The sequence below is a fragment of the Corapipo altera genome, unplaced genomic scaffold, assembly GCF_003945725.1.
Source record: "Corapipo altera isolate COAL_440 unplaced genomic scaffold, ASM394572v1 181, whole genome shotgun sequence".
Taxonomy (NCBI): domain Eukaryota; kingdom Metazoa; phylum Chordata; class Aves; order Passeriformes; family Pipridae; genus Corapipo; species Corapipo altera.
Genome location: NW_020884999.1, coordinates 578,478 through 598,842, shown reverse-complemented (window position 1 = coordinate 598,842; position 20,365 = coordinate 578,478). Strand labels below are relative to the sequence as shown.

General features: G+C 44.7%; 1 protein-coding gene across 2 annotated transcripts in view; it reads left to right on the top strand.

Moving 5' to 3' along the window:
- Positions 1-8,992, top strand: part of LRRC75A (leucine rich repeat containing 75A) — a 70,398-nt gene extending 61,406 nt beyond the window's left edge. The window contains exons 4-5 of one of the 2 annotated variants that reach the window (XM_027666906.1): positions 5,693-6,300; positions 8,977-8,992. In XM_027666906.1, the coding sequence (XP_027522707.1) occupies positions 5,693-6,278 (586 nt within the window). In that variant the 3' untranslated portion in view covers positions 6,279-6,300; positions 8,977-8,992. Of the gene's footprint in view, positions 1-5,692; positions 7,993-8,976 lie in introns of those variants that run through there. The other variant, XM_027666905.1, reaches the window with a different exon arrangement.
- The last annotated feature ends 11,373 nt before the right edge of the window (positions 8,993-20,365 follow it).

The window sequence follows — 20,365 nt, the reverse complement described above, 5'->3', positions numbered from 1 at the left end:
TCAGCTGCTTAAAAAAAGAAAAAATGCTGTGCTGGGTTGTCCAAGAAACAGCCAAGTGTTTGGTTTCTCCTTGGCAAGGGGAGATCCTGTTTAGGGATGTGATTCCCACAGAGTATTTCCCTGCAGGCACAATTATTTTGTAAATGGCCATAATAAAGTTAATTTTCACGTCATACATCAGGGACAAAATGATGAGGAAACACCCCCCCCAAGATGAGCTCCAGGCTGACCAACCTGCCCTTCCTACCCCCCAAATCCGATGGCACTCACTGGAGAATTGGGCTGGGATTTTGGGAGGAGGGGAAGGACGTTAACAAAGGGGGTGTCTAGACTTAAGGACATGAAAACTGCAAACCTTAGCAGAACTGGGAAGGCTCTTGGAACAAGAAGAGACCAAAATAACTAATCCTCACTGGTACCTTCCCTCTTAACAGTAAAGACTTCGGAATTTTGAATGTATTTATTGATAAGCTCTAAAGGGGCTTTAAAGTTACGTATTTTTATATTTATATATTTTAAAAATCCTCTTTACCCTGAATCTCTCTAAGGAGAGGAGTGAAATCTTTCCAAGCTGTTCATTTCTAAAGGCAGTGAGGAACAGAGACTTTAAACTGCGCTGTTAATAAACCTCTAAACCTTTCTGTGGTGGTAAACAAGGAGCTGAACGAGCTACTGAGTGACCACAGCCACACACAGACACTGGAGTGTGTGTAAAACTGAAGGAGTGAAGTAAAAGCTGAGGATGAGCTGTGGTGGGGCCAACATAGGAATCTCCTGTCTCTGAATTTTGGAGAATTTGGCAGCTCCAGTTCTGACCTGGGCTCTGTCTGCATTATTCTGGGATCTGTCCCGTCACATCCGTCACGTTTCAGTGATGAGTGTTGGGTTTTTGTAAAACAAAAGAAAGGAAAAGGAAAGGAAATTATTCAACCAGGCAGCATCACAAACCTGCTAAAGGAGTTTTCTTAACTAAACTGGGGAAGCACAGCCCTGGCCTTGCCGCTGGCATAAGTAGAAGTGTTTTTGCTCTGGGTCTGTGGTGTCTCTCCAGAGTTTAAATAAGGGCCAGCTACAAAAGACACACCCAGGCACATACAGGTGTATTTTCACGTGCCCCCAGGTCCTGACACAGCCTTTGGACCAGCATTCCAAGCCCCATGGGCATTGCTGTCCCACCACAGGCTGCTCACACAGCAAAGCAAAAGGGCCCCACTGGGGTAAATTGCAAAATTTCTGCAATTACTTCCCAGAACACAGACCCAGTTAATTTTTTATTTTAATTTTTTTTTTATCTTAACATGACTTTTGATATTCTCAGCCACAGCAGTGCCCTGTCTGCTTCAGACCTCCCACAAAGCCCTTGATCCCAGTGACATCCCGTGGCTGGACTGGCAAGATTAATTTGAGCTCTGTGTACTCACTCTTTCCCTTTTATCCACTGGGAGTTTAGCCTTTCAGCATCAGTGGGTGTCCTCAGGTCCTGCATTAACAGAGATGAAAAAAGAGCAGTTCATTCTCATCTTCTCTGTTTTAGTCATCCTTATTATTATATAAATATTATATATATGTTATGGAATATAGGATATTCAACATACAATACATTATTATATACACCTTAGCCAGATTCCTCTGAGGCTGGGGGGAGCTCAACCATTCAGTGAACATTATTTACTAACAGAGGACCTGCATTTGCAGCATTTGTTTGTATTCCTTCCCTCCATTTCCCAAATATCTATTCCAGTGTTTGACTGCCATCATTTGGAGCAGGGACTTTGAAAAAGCACTTATCTTTGATACCACCAGCATTTCAGGACAAGTCTTTCATCTCAATATTTTACCTTTTTTTTTTTTTTTTTTTCCTGGTGACTCATTATGTTCAATAATGTTTTGCTGGCATTTTCATAAATAGTTTTCTCACAAGGTATCATATGAATTTCTTGCTGTAATTCTGCACTCTATGAGGCTGCCTCTTCATTTTTCTTGAGCTATTCCTTTGCCCTGCAAGGAAGAGGCTCAACAGCCCAATTATCCTCCAGTACATGACACATTGGTGTCTCATGTCACGATTCGTGCAGTGCTTGAAAGAAATGTCATGAATTTTAAACCAAGAGGAAATCCCTTTCTTTTCATTCTGTTTGATCTAAACATCAATATTCCTGTTTATGGGATTTTTTTTTTCTGATCTGATTCCACACTGCATGTAAAATAGCTTTTAGTTCAGCGTGAGTGTGTATAAACCAGCATCCTGCCAGTGTGTTATCAGGAGCTTAGTGCAGGGCTTTATTCCCAATCCTCTCATTACATTGGTCAAAACCCCAGCTGGGGGAAAAAAAAAAAAATCAGTGTTTTTCCCTATGGAATAGCCTCATAAAACATCAGGATGAAACCAAGTGGGTGTAACTGATCCCCCACTAAAGCTCGTAGGGATTTGTAAGATCTTCCTCCAGAGATTTGGGGCCATTCTGTGGCCAACTTTATGGCAGGGCTACAAGTTGTTACAGCTGTTTGTTAACATAATATCCCCCTCATTTCCATGGGACGGCTCAGAATATCCACAGAACTGTTTTTATTGAGTCATGTTTGGGGTTGGTTGGTTGGTTGGTTTGTTTCCCGAGGGACAGAAGGAACGTGGGCTGATGCAGGAGAGCGAACTGTCCCCCAGGACAAGCCCAGGGTTGCTCTGACCTGAGGATTCAGGAGATTTCCTTTGATACATCAGCAGGGTGAAAAGGCAGTTTGTACAGGAGAATCAATCCGCTTCAGTAGGTACCAGCTAAATCCCTCCCAGGGGGAAAAGTATAGATTCCTAGTGAGAAATCCTCTTTTACTGGCTGGCAGAAATCAGACACATGCTCCAAGGGAGAAAAAAAAAAATGTGGAGCAGTATTGAAAGCAGCTCAAAACACACACATGAAAAAGAACTGTCCCAAAATTATCCCCATTCTCTTTTCATTATCTCCTTGGCTTTGCTAATTTAAAGCCACACCAGAAGTCCCACAAGATGATGACAGACAGGCAGCATCACTCCAAGCAGGGGATATCCATGCTGGATAAAACAAGGACCAACCTCTGGCTTTTTAGCCATGCTATTAAATGGTTATCAGTTACTCACAGAGGTACTTTGTGCTTTATTTATATTTATATGTATTTATGGTGAGATCCCTCTATAAACAGCTTTAGTGCTCGAAGACTGCAGGACAAGAGTAATCTGGGTTTTTGGGTGGGAAGAGCTTGTTATTGAGGCATCATCTTGGTTGCAGATGGGGTTGCTTCCAAAAAATTATGTGGCTGTACATATCACAGAGAAGTAGCTGCCAACACGTGAATACCAAACTATTCTTTTTATAATAATAAATATATTCTTTCATTGATTTCTTTCCCAATGTTGGCAAAAAATTACCAGTAGAGAGAAGCACCTCACATTAACAGCTGTTTTCTGCCCACATTGAGGTTAAAAGAGACCTTGTAAAGGGCTAAGTACAGACTTTGTTGAACGACTGGGGGGGTGTGTTTGAGGTTTCAGCCAACGCAGCAAACCACAAACTGCCACTAACAGAAGTGCCACCACAGCAGAGAAATGTGTCCCCAAGGCACAGGAGAGTTTAGTGAGAGCCCACATGTGTGGACATTATTGACCTCCCCCAGATCACTTAATAATAGCTTAGCACTGTATGATCTGTCTTACCATAAGAAAAAAACCCCAAAACAACAACAAAAAAACCCCACAAACTAAACAAAACAAACACCAAACCTCTTAAACAAGGAAAACCATTAAAACATCAGTTTTGTAACCTTTTTAAAAGCCTTCTCATGCTCCTACTATTGAGGACTGATCCCCCACCTAAGTTACTTCTATCAGCTCCTTCAGGAGCTGTTTGCTCCTAGAAATTTTGAGCTGTTTTGTAGTCTTAAAGCTTGTTTAACATAACTAAAACTGTCTAAGTGAGGGCCCAACTCTTTGGGTGAGCAATGCTTAGATTCAGCCTGTCAATTTTGATTTAAAACCTGTGGCAGCTCAGGGTCCTGCCTTATGCAAAGGGGATTTAGATCAGTTAACTGACATAACTTTTCTCTCGCCGGTTTTAGGTTGGAAAGTTTTTTACCTGCGTCTGCATGAAAAATAAAGGCTAAGTTAAAGTTGCCCTGGCTTAATCTGAGCAGCCTGGGCTGCCAGAGTGAGGTTTTGCTCCTTGCAAAGCCAGGCTTAGCCCTGATGGAGGGTTTGATGGGCAGTGCTGAGCTCCCACGGCCCAGGGACTGACAGATGCTGTCCCAGCCCATGGCACAAGGGTGGACACAACACACAGAACCTGCTGAGCTGCCCCACTCACTCACCTGGTGCTGTATCCCAACATTTTCTTTGTGCCAGGGCTGCTGTCAGGATGATGGATCAAAATTACCCACAGGTCTCCCAGGTACTTAGGAGGTCAGTAAGAAATCAGTCGCTCAGCTTAACGGTTCAGATATTGCCCAACTGCTGCACAAACCCACGTTTTAAAGGATGAGGAATTAATTCATGCAATGGCCATTTGGGCTTGTGCCATTCAAGCACTTTTTGGGAAGACTGGCTGTTTTCCTGGATCCCACAATGTCCCTTCGGCCTCTCCCTCCCACCTGGCTCCAGCCCACAGCAGTGACCCCCCAGCAGCACCAACCACAGCCAGGACAAGCTCCTCTCTTCAGACATAGAACCCATGAGTAACACACACACAGCAGATGAGCAGATTCTGGGGCATAAAGTAGGGGCTGGGGAGTGGGGAATTAATGTCCTTAAGTAGACTTTAGCAGTGCATAGCCTAGTTTAGGTGAAATTCAGGCATTTTGCTCACTGCATTACAGGCAGTTGGAGCAGAAAGGTTGCACTGGGCCATGTGAGCCTGTAAAGGGCTCAAGGATCTACAAAAAGAGCCTCAAAATCAGTTATTTCCTGTGGAGTGTTCCCTGAAAACAAATAGTTCATGTGAAATGACTGTGATCCAAGAGTCAGGTGATCATCAAGGACTTTTGCACAGGAGTTACATCCAGCTCCAATTTCGGTACCTGGTCTTGCCAAGGAGTCTCTGTGAAATCATCTCCCTTTCTGCCACAGCTGAAGTGCAAATTGGAACTGGGAAGAGAACCTGTTTTCCTAGTGTTTAATCCCAGCACTTACCTACATCTATTTCTTCCTTGTAATAAGATCTTCAAAGGAGGGGTAAGAACAAATTACTGCTAAACAGACCACAGAGGGTAATCTGGTATCACCAGGGGAACCCTAAAAGACATCTTTCACCTCTCCCAGCCTCCCCATCACAACGTGGTCGGGATTTGTGAGATGTTTCTGGTCTAAAAACAGCACCCAGGAGACTGTCTAAAAGGACAGCCTCTAAAAGGACAGCCTCTTTATTCCAGGGGTTTGCAGTGTCTCTAAGAAAGAACTCTGCATGCTTTCTGAATTACGGGTTCTGAACATGGTCTCCTTGTTTCTGGCCATTTTCTGTCAATAAATAGCCTTGAAATATCTCTCTGGCCCCACAACTGCACAGACACACTGCTGACCTCTACAGAATTGATTATCAGCCCCAGCTGAACACCCTACATAAATAACTCATGTTCTTGCCCTCTCCAAGAGCGGCCACGGAGCCCAAAGCGACGCCACCACACCGAGACATCCCCCCACATTAACGTCCCTCTCCTTTCCTTCCTACCACAGCTTGAAAGCCGTCCTGATGGGGAAGCCCCAGGACAACACCGTGGACTTGTCGGGCATCCCGCTGACGCTGAAGGACTTGGAGCGGGTGACGTCCTACCTGCAGCACAGCTCGGAGCACATCGACACGGTGGAGCTGTGCTTCACGGAGCTCACGGATGACATGCTGCTGCAGCTGTTGCCGGCGCTCTGTGGGCTCCCCCACCTCACCACCCTCTCCCTCAACGGCAACCGGCTCACCAAGGCCATCCTGCGAGACCTCACCGAGACCCTCAAGGACCCCAAGAAGTTCCCCAGCGTCACCTGGATCGACCTCGGCAACAACGTGGACATCTTCTCCTTGCCACAGCCCTTCCTGGTCAGCCTGAAGAGGCGGTGCCCGAAGCAAGGCAACTTGCCGACCATCCTGGAGTTCGGGGAGGGTCAGGTGAGCGATTTGGAGGGTCAGGATGGCCTGGCTGAGAGCCAGGAGGACCTGCGAGCTGCACCAGGCAAGACTGACAGCACAGACTTGCAGCAGACGGACAGAACGGCCGAGGACAGGGAGCTTCCGAACTCGGAACAAGGTGCTGGGACACCACAGACATGATGTCCAGCTCAGGGGCTCTTGGGTGAGTGTGTTGAGCAAGGATTACTTAAATCCAAGACCCCGGCGTTGGGGGTCCTGGCAGAGGGTCGGATCACACGGTGGGATCCTTTGGGGGCCCGGACTGCTGCCTCCCCCCTGAACCATGAATGTTGATGATTTTCTTTTCAAAGAACAGGTAAAGGTGATCATGTTGAATATTTGTATTTTATAAAAGCTGCCCAGGTATTTTTGAGCATTAGTGATGTGCTGTGCTTTTGGTTCTCTCAAAAATGCATCTCCATGAGGGTCTTAGAAGAGCAGGAAAAAGGAGCAGGAAGGTGCCCAGACTGTGCAGGGAAGGGTTCCCTTTCCTTAGTGCTGGATCTGACCAGGCCCAGTTGCTCTCCCACACGTGATGGAGAGACAGGAGTCACCCCAGAGGGGGCTGCCACTGAGATAAACCTTAAATCCTTTCCAGTCCTGACTTCAGGAGTTGATGAGTAGCATATCTGCAGAGATACAACAAAAGTCTGGTCACACACTAACCAGGGGCATTTTTCTTAATATTGTGAGCCAGCCTAGAGGGAGAGCTTTGCTTTCCTGGTGTGGAGCTAAATCCCAGCCCTCAGTGTGCCTGGACACCACCCTCACCCTCCAGCCTTACCAAAATCAGGCTGGCACTTGTGCCTGCCCAGTATTTATTCAGATGTAACAACCAGTTTCCCACCAGCTGTGCTGCTGTAATACCTCCAGAGCTTTTCATGTGGTACCTGGAACTTGCACCAGCAATCCTGGGAGTATGTGATCCATTTTGGGGAGTGATGCACAAAACATGGAGTGCTCAGCTCAGACTCATTACCGACCACAGTACTGAAGGTTTTTAAGGGGAAAATCAATCCTGGGATTCATCCCTCTGTCACTGCCACTGAGGGTTGGGCAGTCTCAGCCAGCTGGGATTTAAAGCTTCAGAAAGGCTTTGGGTCACTCAGCTGTGTCCTTTGCCCCCTGGACCAGAAGCGCTCAGTTTCTAAAAAACATCCTTCTGTTTTTCTCTAAGAGACATGGGATTGATATTATTTTATTTTTGATGGAAAATGGATCACCCCAGAGCAGCAGCGCTGGAATGTGCACCTTGGCTTTTGAACCAGAATTTCATTTGATCCTAAACCTTGGGGGAGGGCAGGAAAGTGTGAAAAACTTCCTCTCCCCTATGGACCAGACGTGACTCCCTTTGCTGAGAGGGAGCCCCTTTCTTTGTTCCAAACCCTTCCCAGCTCACAGATCATTCTCCTGGCTCCCAGCAGTGACTCTGGCTTTGCTTTTTCTGGGTGCAAACAGACTTTTGGTCGTGCCTTTGGCTCTGTCCATGTAACATCCCAGCACCTGGAAGCTTTTTCCAGAGGGGCTTCATGCTGCCAGTGGTTGTTCCTCCTCCGTTTGCAAGTAGGTAACTTAGAAGAAACTCTGTTACTTGTTTTAATACATTTGGCAACATTCAGTATGATTTGCATGTATCCAAGCCTTTTTCCTTATTTTTTTTTGTTTTTAATTCTAACTCTTTCCAACAGGCATGAAAAACCTTTGCAGTGAATAAACTGTTCTGTTTGAAATAAAGGAGCTATCCGTAATCAAAATAAATGACAATGTTTAATAAAGACCCAGCATTGATTTTTTTTTTCCTCTGTCCAGGTGGAATGCCCAGCAAAAACGAGAGGAGAGCTAAGAGCTCTGGTTTGGGTTCTTCAGGGGGCTTAGAAAAAAGGGTCACTGGAGCTGGGCTGGAGAAATAAATAGCCCAGTTTATGGGCTGGATTCTTCAGGGTGGGCACAAGGTGGACACAGGAGCATCATGAAAGAATGTGTTAAATTTTAAATATCACCAGTGTGTAAAATAATATGGGAGAAAGGAATGATGAGAATGGCATAGTGCTCCACAGGGTATTTATCTCCAATACAAGTCTCAGTGCACTGAAGGAAAAGCCCTTTGCCCTGTGCAGACGTTGCACCACTTGAGCTGCCTCTGCTCCACTGGTGCTGACAGGCTGTGCCAGTACCTCTGTGCCCAGCAAGCATTCAGCCCTTCTGAGACAATGAAAGAACTAGAAAGGGCCTTTCATCAATATATCTGTATGCTGAAGGATGCACCAAATTACTTTCATAGAAAAAGGAAAAAAACCCAGAGCTCTAGTAGAGACAGTTACTGGTTATAAAAGCAAGAGGCTTTGGCTAATCAGTCCCTTCCTCACAGTGTGGATTAGTTCAATTATCCATTTAGTGCACTTCAGGATAATGATGATCCTGTGGGCTCAGTAAAGAGTGGGTTTTGTTTGTTGGTTGTTTTTTTTTTTAAGAAAGCAGTGTGAGATATTTCCCTTCTCAGCTCATCAGCATCAAAACAAGCTCGGGGCTCACTCTGTATATAATCAATGTTCCCTGTGCTGCTGCTTTGGGTTAGAAGCTTTTAAAAGGCCCTAGAAGAAGGATTCAAGGATTAAAAATCTCTGCTGGTAGAATATTAAAGTTGGCTGAGGTCATTTCTTGTCAAAGAGGGAAGGAAATGGCCACCATAAAATAAAGAAGTCCATAAAACACCCCAGCCTGGTTTGGTTAGTTATCTCCACCAGCACCACAGCTCTGCCTGGGCATGAAACAAACTAGTCTGGGGGAGAAGATTTATGCCTTCAGCAACAAAAATGTAATTGGAAATCATTCTGCACAGATTGAGGAGCCCACAGTGAGGGGAATTGAAACAGCAGGCGAGGAACGAGAGAGGAATGAGAGAGGCATGAAAGGGCTGGTGCTGCACGCTCAGGAGGGCTCGCTCCAGCTGGGTTATCTGTGAAGAGTTTGCACAAACCCTGTTCAGGTTTTGAGGGTGATTATTCATTTAAAATGAGGGTTACACTCCTGGGGGACAGTTGGAAGCAGGCAAGAGGGCTGGGGAGGGTCATCCTCAAGCATGGAGCACACGGGAAAGCACAGAAGCAACAGAAAGCACTGTTGGGGACATCAAGAAGCTCAAAAATACTTTAGCCAAAAGCATTGCTGCTGCTCACCAGCCCCTGGCAGAGCAGCAGAAGGCTGCAAATGTCAGTCCAAAACTGCTGCAGAGGAAAGGCCAAAAAGTGACCCAAAAGACTAAGGGGACAAGGGGGAGGCTGCAGTGACTGAGGGGGACATGAGGCTGTCCCAGGCAATGGCACCACACCAGGTTATCCCACTGCCACTGACTGTGCAGTCAGGCACAAAGGTTTTGGGGCTCTCCTGTGGCTCAGCACACCCCTTTTCAGCAGCAGGAGAGGAGGAGACTCCTGATCCTGTGCAAGGCCCACTCATGTCCTCAGAAAGGCAGAGACTCCCATGTTCCATTAACTGGGAGCGCATTGTCAGTAGCCGCTATTGCCAAGGAAACTAATTGACCTTATTAGCAGTATTCATGGAATAATGCTTATAAAGAGGGGAAAAAACCAACTGACCTAACCTCTCCGATGAAAAGTTCCTTGGAGAAAAACAGATTTAGTCTCCCCCTGACCTCTCTGGTACATGGATGTCATCCTGTGATCCCACTCCTCCTTCGCTCCAGGGGCAGCTGAGTTTTTATCTGCCTGGGGGCTGTGTTCCACCAGCAGACTGCACACAGCAAGAGGAGATGGTCTTTCCAGCCCTATTAAATGTCTTTAGCCTTAAATTCTGAAGGACAAACAGGAAACCAGATGTGTCACTCACAGGGCTCCAACAGCCTCCAGTGATGCGAGTCTCACAGCTCCAGCTTCATGAAATGCTCTCAAATGCTCAACAGCTGCCAGCAAAGGAGCTGGTGACCCTGTGACACCAGGACCAGCCTTTCCTTCCATGCCTTGGGGGAATAGAGGCCTTCTAAGGTGATGATGTGTGGAGTTAAAGGCTCAATGGGGATTGTTCTCCTCCCTTACAGCACCCCATGGCCACTGATTTCAAGACATGGGGTTGCACACACCCAGGCAGCACATCATGGCTGATGCTTGTCACACAAAGCTGGCCAAAAATAAATACAACAGGTTTGGGTCCCGCTTTAAATAGGAATATCTGCAGGTAGTAACTCCTCACAGGGAGGAAAATTCCAGCTGGGAGACTTTAAATGGGCAGAAGAGACAAAGGGAAATTTCAGTGCAGGGCTGGCTGTGAGGCTGCTCATTTATTTCACCTCTCTGTGACCCACACTCTGCTTGTACCAGAAAAGCTTCTCCACACAGGTGCAATCCCTTCCCCACCAGGGCCAAGTCCTTCTCCCTGATGCCTACTCACAGTTTGCTTATACCTATCACACCCAGCTTTAAGATAATTCATCTTTTCCCCCCTCCCTCATCTTTCCTGCTCTTTATTCAGAGGAAAAAAATCAAATACCAGGCACACAGGAGGGTGCCTGGGCAGGGCAGCCAAATGGATTTGTCTGTACTTGCTTAAGGACTGGGCTTTGGACTGAGGTTTCCCTGATGCAGCCTCCTCCCTGCCTTAGAAACCCCAACTTGTGTAGTATTTATTTTCATTCTCTTCCAAGCCTTAAGAATAAAATATATATTTTCAGTGTGTGGAGGATTTCCCATGTGCTCCTCAGGATTGCAGAGCACTCCAGGGGAGAACTGAAATAGGAATTGAACTGGAGGAGGTAGTGGGTACGTGCTATTTTGGGTTTTTTTACATCCATATTTTTCAGCCTCTGGGTTGTCAAGAAGCAGGTTTGTAGGAAATGGCTGGTTTGGGGGAATGGGTGACTGAATAATCAATCACAACTGCTGCAGAAGGTGGGGTTTCAATGTGAAAAAGACGTTTTTCAAACAGGAAAAAGCTGACCTAGTTGAAAACCCAGCGAGCAGCAGGTCAGCTGATTTCTATCATCATTATAGATATTTATTGGAAAATGCAGCACTTAGGGAGCACAAAGAGGGCTAGGAAGGGACCAGGAAACATCTACACTTGCCATGGTAGATGTTTAGTGACCACCCTCCTGAGCAGAGCCTGCTGTTCCTGCTCCAAGGTAAGATCATCCCAAGCTGCCCCGAGTGGAGCTCCATCAAAATCTGATAGAGATTCCAATGTCCAAAATTTAGATATGCTGGACTGCCATTTTCCTGAGCAGACAGGTCCAGAGCAGAGCCATCTGCCCCACATGTGCCCCAGGGTGTCTCCTAAAATTATGAGTCAGGCCACACACAAACCCGAGCCTTTTCCACCTAAAACATAACACCTGGGGAGTGCTTTTGAAGCCTGTGAGCCAGGTCACACCAAAACCTACAGGAATACTCTGGTTATTGTGAGGAAAATCAACTCCTACTTCAGCTGGTTAAACTGAGAAGAAACCAGCAGGAGCTAAAAGATGTTTGCAGGATGCAGTTTTCCCCTGGAGAAGGTGGTTCTGGAGAGAGTTACAGGGGAGAAAGCTGAGACCTGGGCAAATCTCACCCACAACATCTGGGACTAAAAAACTGACCATGTAAAAACCCAGGAGAAGTTTAGGTTAAAACTTTCAGCAGCTCCCATGCTACCTCAAGTCTGATATTTTTTCCCCTTACTAATAGAAGGAAAAGTCCTGGCTAGGGGAATCTTCTGCATTATTTATTGGCAGCTCATGCCAGTGTGTTTAACACAGGCCCTGGAGGTAGAAAATAGCCTGCTCAAGCTCAGCTGATAGGGGAAATGTGTACAGCAGCATCTGGAAAAGTAATGGAAGTATTATCCCTCAAGGACTACCTGCTTTACATACAAAACACTTAGCAAGCACAGTCGGAAACCTGAGAGGTTTTAGCTCTTGCTGATCAGGGAGCTCAACCAAAATTACACTGCAGTTGGGATGTATCTAATCCTTGGTGGAATCATTTTCCTTGGTGGAGGGATAAGGCCGATGCCAAAATACTTCAGGGTCCAGGAAAAAAAGTGCCAGATACCAAATACTGAGCACCAAGAAGAACCAGCCTCCCAGGAGCAGGGATGGATGGATCAGCCCATCAGTTATCTCCCACATTTCAATGAGCAAATACTCTGCCCCGTTGTGAAATTTCCCTTTTACCACAACTAAAATAACAAAAAGCAGCCGATGGATCCTATTGGTCTGATGTTTATGGTAATGCTGCAGGTCTTGGCCAGGATCAGGGCTCTCCCTACCAACCCAAACCATTCTCTGATCTATGTTTCTATAAAATATTAGCACTGAATTTCTTCACAAGGATGAACACAAGAGCTTTGCTCACTGGAAAGGATGGGAGGAACCCTAGATCCCAAGTTGGCACTGCAGCACAGGTATTTAGGGATAGAGTGCCAGCTTTTTACTTGTAAACTGCATAAGCCCACGGCTCAATTACTCCTGATGGATGGGGAATTGGAGGTGCTTTGTTTATAGTCCCTTCTGGCAGTTTTGGGCTTGCACTTTCTATCTTCTCCCTTGTAAATATGCAGGGACACAGCAGTTTTTAACTTCAGCTTAGTTTACAGTTTTACATAAAATTGAAGACCTGATTTCATGGAGTCAGAAAAGATGCAACCCATTCACCACCCCCTTTAATTATATGTGCAGTTTTCTGAGTTTTCTTCTGACTCCTAATAGCTTATTGATTCTGTAGCTTCTGTGCCATCTTTCTTCTTTGCTTTTTTATTAACTCAGCCTGAGGAGAAAATAAACCTGTGGAGACTGTGAAACATCCTTAAAGGAGGGTTGGTTTAGCTGTATCTGCTGAGGTGGAATGAGCAATCCACTGCCAGTGAGCCTGTTGCATGTGGCATCTCTCAGTGGAAGCAGAAACAGCTTTAAGGTTTACAAAAGTGAAGCACAAGGAGGAGAGAAAGATCAATATATAACTCACTGCAGATTTGGCCCCTGCATTTATCACTGGTTGTTTCTAGGTATATGCTGTGAGGATGCTCTATTTTTGCCTCTCCCCATGGCTCCTGGGCTACCTGTCAGCTCTGTCCTTCCTCCAGGGGACACCAAAGTTGTCCTGGGCTTGTGCAAACCTTTGTGGAGGTGCTCTGTGATTAGGATTTTGCATGGCAAGCAGCAGCAGGGGCAGCAATGCTAAAGACAACATAAAAATACGTGATTAAACTTCAAAGCACCTCATTACAGACATGCCTGTATAAACTCCTGGAATATAGTCCTGTATAAACTCCTAGATATATAGAGACTCAGGTATATGTGGAAAATTTTAAGATTAAGAAGGGACATTGGCTATAACAAATATGGAGAATCCAGCTGCATCACCACGGGAATGACCCTCGCTTTTCCTCTTTGGCAGCTGCTCCTTGTCTTGCTTCTACCTCCAGGTAAACCCTGCAATTCCAGCTTGCTTATAGAAATGAAATATAAGGCAGTAAAGAATCAATCTCTGTGCATCATGTTCTGGTACCTGCTACCTCAGCTCTTACCAAACTCCTGGGGAATTCTGCAGGTAGAGATGCAGGCAGAAAAATCCCAGAGGTGGATAGGATTCAAATACACAACATAAAAGGCAGCAGCTTCAGGCTGTGTGCCTTTATACATCACTTTCCAAGAGGAGGAGAACTTCACCATTGTTTTTATTTTTTTTTTTTTTGCTTTATTTCATCTCCTTCACTGTGCCCACCTGCTTGTTAAATTATGAATTTAAAGGCTCAGTATTTTCCCAAGTGCTCTGGGGGAAGCTGTACTTTCCCGCAGGCTCAGAGCTCCCCTCCACCACATGCACTGAAACAGCACAGAGCTGGGGGCTGCAATGCAAACCTTGTCCTTTTTTTGTGCCCCTCACTTGCCTTCCCTTGCCATGAAAACCCACCAACTATGTTCAGGGAAGGATTAAAAAAAAGGATAATCAGGCAAATTATAAGAGGGAGGTTTTCAAAAGAACAAAGCACCTACTTCTCCCTTCCAAACAACTGAAGAAGAGACTTTGCAGCTGAGCTTAGAGCCAACTGGGTGATACACATTTTCCCAAAAACTGGCAAGAGTTACTGTAAAAAACACTCCATTGTTCAGCCAGGAAAAAAAGAACCAAACAAAACGCCCCCAAAATCCCCAACAAGAAACAAAACAAAGCAGTAGAACAGCTTAAAGCATTGCAACACTTCGGGACGTGCAAGCTCCATTTCTTACAAGTTCTCTTTCACTCCATTTCTAGAGCTCAGGTCCAACCTCAGCTCACATCTGGCCCATCCAATGAATTGGTGGCATGGGAAGATGTCTGCAACGAGCTAAATGAACCAATTCCCAGCATCCCTGGGAGAAAACTCAGCTTCCCACCCCAGAGGTAGCTCAACTCAGTCTTCTCTGCCTCTCTCACTGGAACTGTCCTCGTTCCTGCTCATTAACCTGAGTGGATATTGCTTCTTTAACTGATAATACTAATTAGGAAGTGGTAGAAGGCTGGGTCAATTTTCCTCACACCTACACAACAGGCAGCACACACACCCCATGGAACTGCAGCTGGAATTTAGGAGCTTTCCATGTAAATCCCATCTCACAGACCAATCTGAGCAGCCCAGGTTTGTGTGTCAGCAATGTCACCCCCCTGGTCCAACCCCCCCAGATTCAGCACAACTCAAATAAAAGGGATTAAAGCAACATTTTCAGATGGTAACTGCCCAGCAAGAGTCAGCAACTGGTAATTCCTGACAGGAAGTAAGCTCCAGAACAGGACATTTCGGAAGCAATGCCATGTACCCACAAAACCCCCATATCCTGAGTTGTACAACTCCTACATATATAAGTGTCTAAAGATCTCTTATCTTGCCCTTATTTTAATCTGTGTCTTCCTTTAAATCATCTGGGTTTTTTCCCCTTTACCTCCAAGTTCACCAAAACTCTTCCAAAGTAACAGGCACCAACAGGCTCCTCTTGAAATCCCTCCCTGCCACCAGGATCATGTTTGCCCACGACCACCACTTATTTCCTTCTCCCTCTTTAACTTCAAGGAAAACCTCAAGGGTTTGATTAGACACCAGCTTCTCTGGGAAATCATAATTTTTCCTACCTGAATTTCCTCTTCTAGTGGATGTAGGCACCACCTCTTCTTCCTCTTGCAACTGGGACCTTCTGCATGCCAGTCTAACAGATTCAAAGGCTTCTTGCTTGTTATCCATCAGAAATTCAGCTTTTTCTCACCTGCCTCCAAAACCCAGCACTGCCCAGGAGTTTGCCCTTTCATTCTGTGAGCAGCAAGAGGATTTAAATGAGCATAATATTATTTTTATAAAGAGAAAGACAGAACCCCAACTCCTCTCCCTGTGCCTGAGATATCAGGGGGGAGCATAAAATGGAAGGTGGATGTTTAGAACAAAATGGATATAAAGAGCCTCACCTGGGGCCCCTAATGAGCACCAGCTTCTCCTCGTTATGGGTCAGCCCTGCACCAGTCTGTGAGGAGCCTCCAGGCCCTCTGCAAGACTATTCAAGCTCTTTTCAACACAGATTGGGCCACCCCTTCTTGCAAGGACCTGCAGACCTTGCTTTTTAACAGGTGATCAGATTATCAAGGGCTGTGGGGGGTGATTAGAGAAGTTTCAAGACTGATTGGATGCAACTGTAACCCCTGAGATCAGCAGCAAGAAGTGCCTGGGAAGGATGAACCCACGGGCTTCGGTGAAAAAGTCTCTGCTGCACCTGACAGCTTTTGTTGTTCCAATTCTGCACAAATATCCCCTCTGAACTGACCAAAAATCCACATCCATGATGACTGGGCTCCTGAAGGTGCTCTGGAGGGAAAAAGTTTCCCCAAGTGCAATATAACTTTACTGCCATTTTCTACTTCTCTTTATCCATTTTCCTCTAAATTGCACACTCAAATCTCTTCCCCATAGTTCATATGTCCCCTCTGCACACCCAGTGACCTCAGCCTGCTGCTCCCTTGAAGAGAGGAGTTCCTTTGAAAGCAGTTCCCTCCTCTATCTACCTCCCTCTGCACCAGAAACTCTCTCCAAAGACACAAGTTAATGGGTTATCACACAACCACTAGAAAAACCAACTCCTAAAATGGGCTGAACTTCACCAAGAACCACCCAGAGCGGGGGCAGCCATGAGACCAGAGCTGTTCCTTCGTCACAACAGTTCTTCAACCAATTTTGGTGTCATTCCTGTTCCCTCAGCCCTACTCTCCTCCCTTGAAACCCTTCTTTTTCCTCAGCTTTAGCCTCTGAGCTGCTACTCTGCTTCCAAGTGACAGTGTCGCTGTCATCTCCAAAGACTTTTTTGAAGCATAAATGCAGTACCTCTGAAATCCCTTCTCCTTGATGCAGCCTCCAATTCTGGAGCACAAACAGCCTGGCCCTGACACTAAAGCTTTGTCTCACCTCCTGCAAACACAGAGCACCTTCCTCCTCGGAACAGCAGCAAACAGGCCAGTTGGGAGCTGACTGGATACACATAAAATCCAACTCAAAGTGCAGGTACCTTGGTACAGTGTCTTCCCGTGACCTGCTGAATTCGCTGCGCATTTCAAAGCTCCCAGTTTGCTCCTTGCTTTGAAACAATTCTCATCACCTTCCCAGCAGGTATCCAGGTATTTCACATCCCAAGGAGCAGTCAGCACAAAAGATTTTATTATTTATTGCTATGGTTGAAAGTAATAAATATCTGATTTGACACAGTTAAGTAAAATTGCTTTATCCAACGACTGACTAAATTTGCCTTCCCTCTTCTCATGCCCCCCCAGGCAAGACTCCAAGCTCCAGTTTTTCATCTGTAATGGGGAGGTAATCTGGAATCAAGATTACCTGATGGAGACACAGGAGATTTAGAACATTATATTAAACATTTCATCTGCTGTTGTGGGCTGCATTAAACAACTGTACATGGTCACCAATCACCTGAACACCAGTATTGCACTTGCTGTCAGATAAAGCCTCTAATAACCAAATTATTATCAGAAGTATTTGATACCACTCTTACCTTGACTCAGGCATTTATTAGTAGAATTTAAGCTGTTCATAAAAATTTATTATTTTTTATTATGGGTGATAAGCTTAGAGTTAGCAGGAAGTTTGTCTCTGAATGTGCTATTAAACCTCAAACTTGTTCCACTGTTCTGTTAATAACAGTGCCCAACACAACCCCACAGCCAACACCAACAAAACATCACATGCTGTTTGCATGTGTACAAAACCCAAGAAAAACAAAGAAAATCAAACCTGCAGACACTGTCCTACAGGGTCTGGGAAAGCACAAGCAAAGGAGTAATTCAAAAATCAAAGTGATAAAGAAAACCAAGGAGAGATCACCAGAAAGCCACAGGCAGCTTTAGAAATATCGATCATTTTTTGTTTAGAGTTCGTGCTGCAGCTGTGCCACACAATTATTTTACCACAAATCATTACAAATAAAAAACTTGCTATGGGGAAAACAAAAAAAAAAATCTAAGCATTGACTTGCAAAAACTGACAGGAAGTCCACAAAAAGAAAAGAAAGCACGTACAGGAAAAGTCGTGATTACTGGAGATGAAAGTTTTAACGTCTCCATTTGATCAAAACAGCAGGGATTTCAAATTCAGGCTCCATAATGTGATTTTCTCATTTGTATTTTGTTCAGGTTTCAGTTCCACACAGGTGCTGGGCTGGGGGCTGTTTATTGACTCCAGCTGAGTTGAAGCTCAACACCCACCACTGAGGAGGCACAGCCAGGCTGGCAAGTCCTGAGGCTGCTGGAGAGAACAATTTTTCATACAGCATTTTTATTAAATTTTAACTCCTTTGGCTCCTCAGCCCACTGTTTACTCCTGCTCTCTGTGTCACTGCTGTCTGCTCAGACCAGGAGCACTTTGGGGCTGGAACCATCGCTGCCACAGGTTTGCACAGCAGCAAAACCAGAGCCTTTGCTGGTCCAACACTAAGAAACATTAATTAGCAACTAATTAGCCAGTGACGTTTTCACTGTGTGAGGGAAGATGAATGGAAGATGAAAATCTTATTAGACAACTGGGAAAGAACCAGCAATAAAACCATGTTTCCCTAATCAAATCATCTTCCAACACTGTAAAATCTCAATAACCTCTGAGCTTGGTCACTGCCCCACCTTGTGGGCTCAAGCAGGACAGATGTTATTCCTCCTGTGAATTAAGACTACAGGAGCACAAAATGCTGATGCTCTTTAAATATGTCCTCCTGCCATGCTCTAAATCAAATCCCAACTGTAAAATTCTTACCATGTTAAGCAGTACCAGGATCAGTTCATAACATTTGGGTTAAAATTGATTTGAAGTGTAAAATTAGGGTACAAAAACTGACAAAATAAGGTGAATGTTTGTCCTACCAGGCCATTAAATGATGTGTTAACTTTGTCCTTCTTTACAGGAACATGTGAAATGTGCTTAAGCTCTCGCAGCACCAGTTGGGTGCTATGAACATTGCTGAGCCTGAGGAAGGCCAAAGACTCCCTTGACTGTTTTGAGCCCTCACTCTTTGCTCAGAGTTGCTGCCTGAGGCATCTGAGAAATCATCACAAAGCATTTGCCAAGGTGGCACCTGGAAGAAAACAAACCTGTAACACTTCTCCTGCATGACACTAATACCATCTTAATTGTTCCTTGCTGGAAAACAGCAGCTCCTTTGTGCCTCAGTTCTTTCACTAATGTGAAATGAGGGAGACAAGAGCTGCAAGATTAACTGCTCTTCCATCTGCCTTCAGGAGAAAAGCAGTGAAGTTTCCAAATTAAGGACTTATTTCATTCTAAAAAGCTAAGATACACAGGATATCCCTTCATCCCTTCTAATTCAGCAGAGCCAGAACTGCTTCAGCTGAAAAGGCAGCCAGCAAGAGAAAAACCTCTTCAGATTTCCATTAATAGCCAGGATATATTAATGATAGTAATTTATAGTGATTTTAATACTGCTGTAGATACAATGGCTTTATAATACTAATCAAGAAATAACGATAACCAGCATTTATGTTAAATGTGAAGCTTGTGCTTTACAGTGAGGAAACAGAGACCAGCAGCCATGTCCCCTGTCAGCATCAAGGCCACACCACTGCTGCCTTCTCCTCCTCCATCCCTTCAGCCCCTTCTCCATCAGGTCCAGTCACAGCATGAATTTTGGGGATAACATAGAATCAGTGTGTTTTCTCTCACAAAATACTCCGTGACACTGCCATCTCTCTGATTGCTAAAAGCTGTCACTCGGCCATCCTTCACTTCACTGCATATTTTATTTCTGCTTTAATCCTTTCATCTATTTTAGATTTATTTGTGGTTGTTGGCTGTTCTTAAGTGCCAAGGGACTCCTGCCAACTGTTCTTTTAAAACTTAGAAAATCTAGATTAATTGTGTTTGAAAACCAGGGTTTTTGTCTGTTGCTTATTCCACAACACTAAATTTTGTGTGCTCCAAATGTAATCAAAACCAGAATGGTTTTATTTCCCCTCCCCTGAAGCACTGTAAGAGAAACAGTAAAATTATCTATGCTCCCATGTAACATCACGGTAGTATGTTGAGGACATCTATTTTGTTTGAAAGGTACCATATTCTAACAGAAATAACACTTTTCCATTCATTTATCTTAGAAAAAAATCCAGCCTGTTGGAGGATCCCTGCTGAGGAACTTTGGCTTCAATTAAAACAATGAACAAGTACTGCTGAAATGAAACTCATGAATAGTTAACTCTAATAGATACCAACTTGTAACCTCAAAAAACCCTGATAAATTATGTCCTGTTTACTTAAGTTTTCCCAGATCAACTCTGCTCTTTTTTAATGAGACAATTCTGACACACACTGGAAAGCAAGAACAATTATAAAAACAAGCAGCAGCAACCATTTCTTGAGCAAATTAAGCACCACACTGAACAGTCAAGCAACAATTTGCTTAGTTGTTTGTTGCCTGAGGGTACGTGGCTACTCTTAACTCCATGATCATTCATGGCCTACAGATTCTGGGTTTCAAAAAAGATGCATCCCTTGTGCTTTCTGAAAGCTTTAAAACCCTTTTTATTTCCAATGCATGCTATGTGAGATAAAAAATGTCAGCATGTTCTAATACACAAGCTCTTAAAATCAAGCAAAAAGTTTTGTTTCATTAAACACTGGAAACAGAATGTAACTCTACTTCAAGATTTTAATTAAACATTGGAGTAACCTGTTCTTCATACTGCTCAAATACCTTCAGATAAAAAGAAATT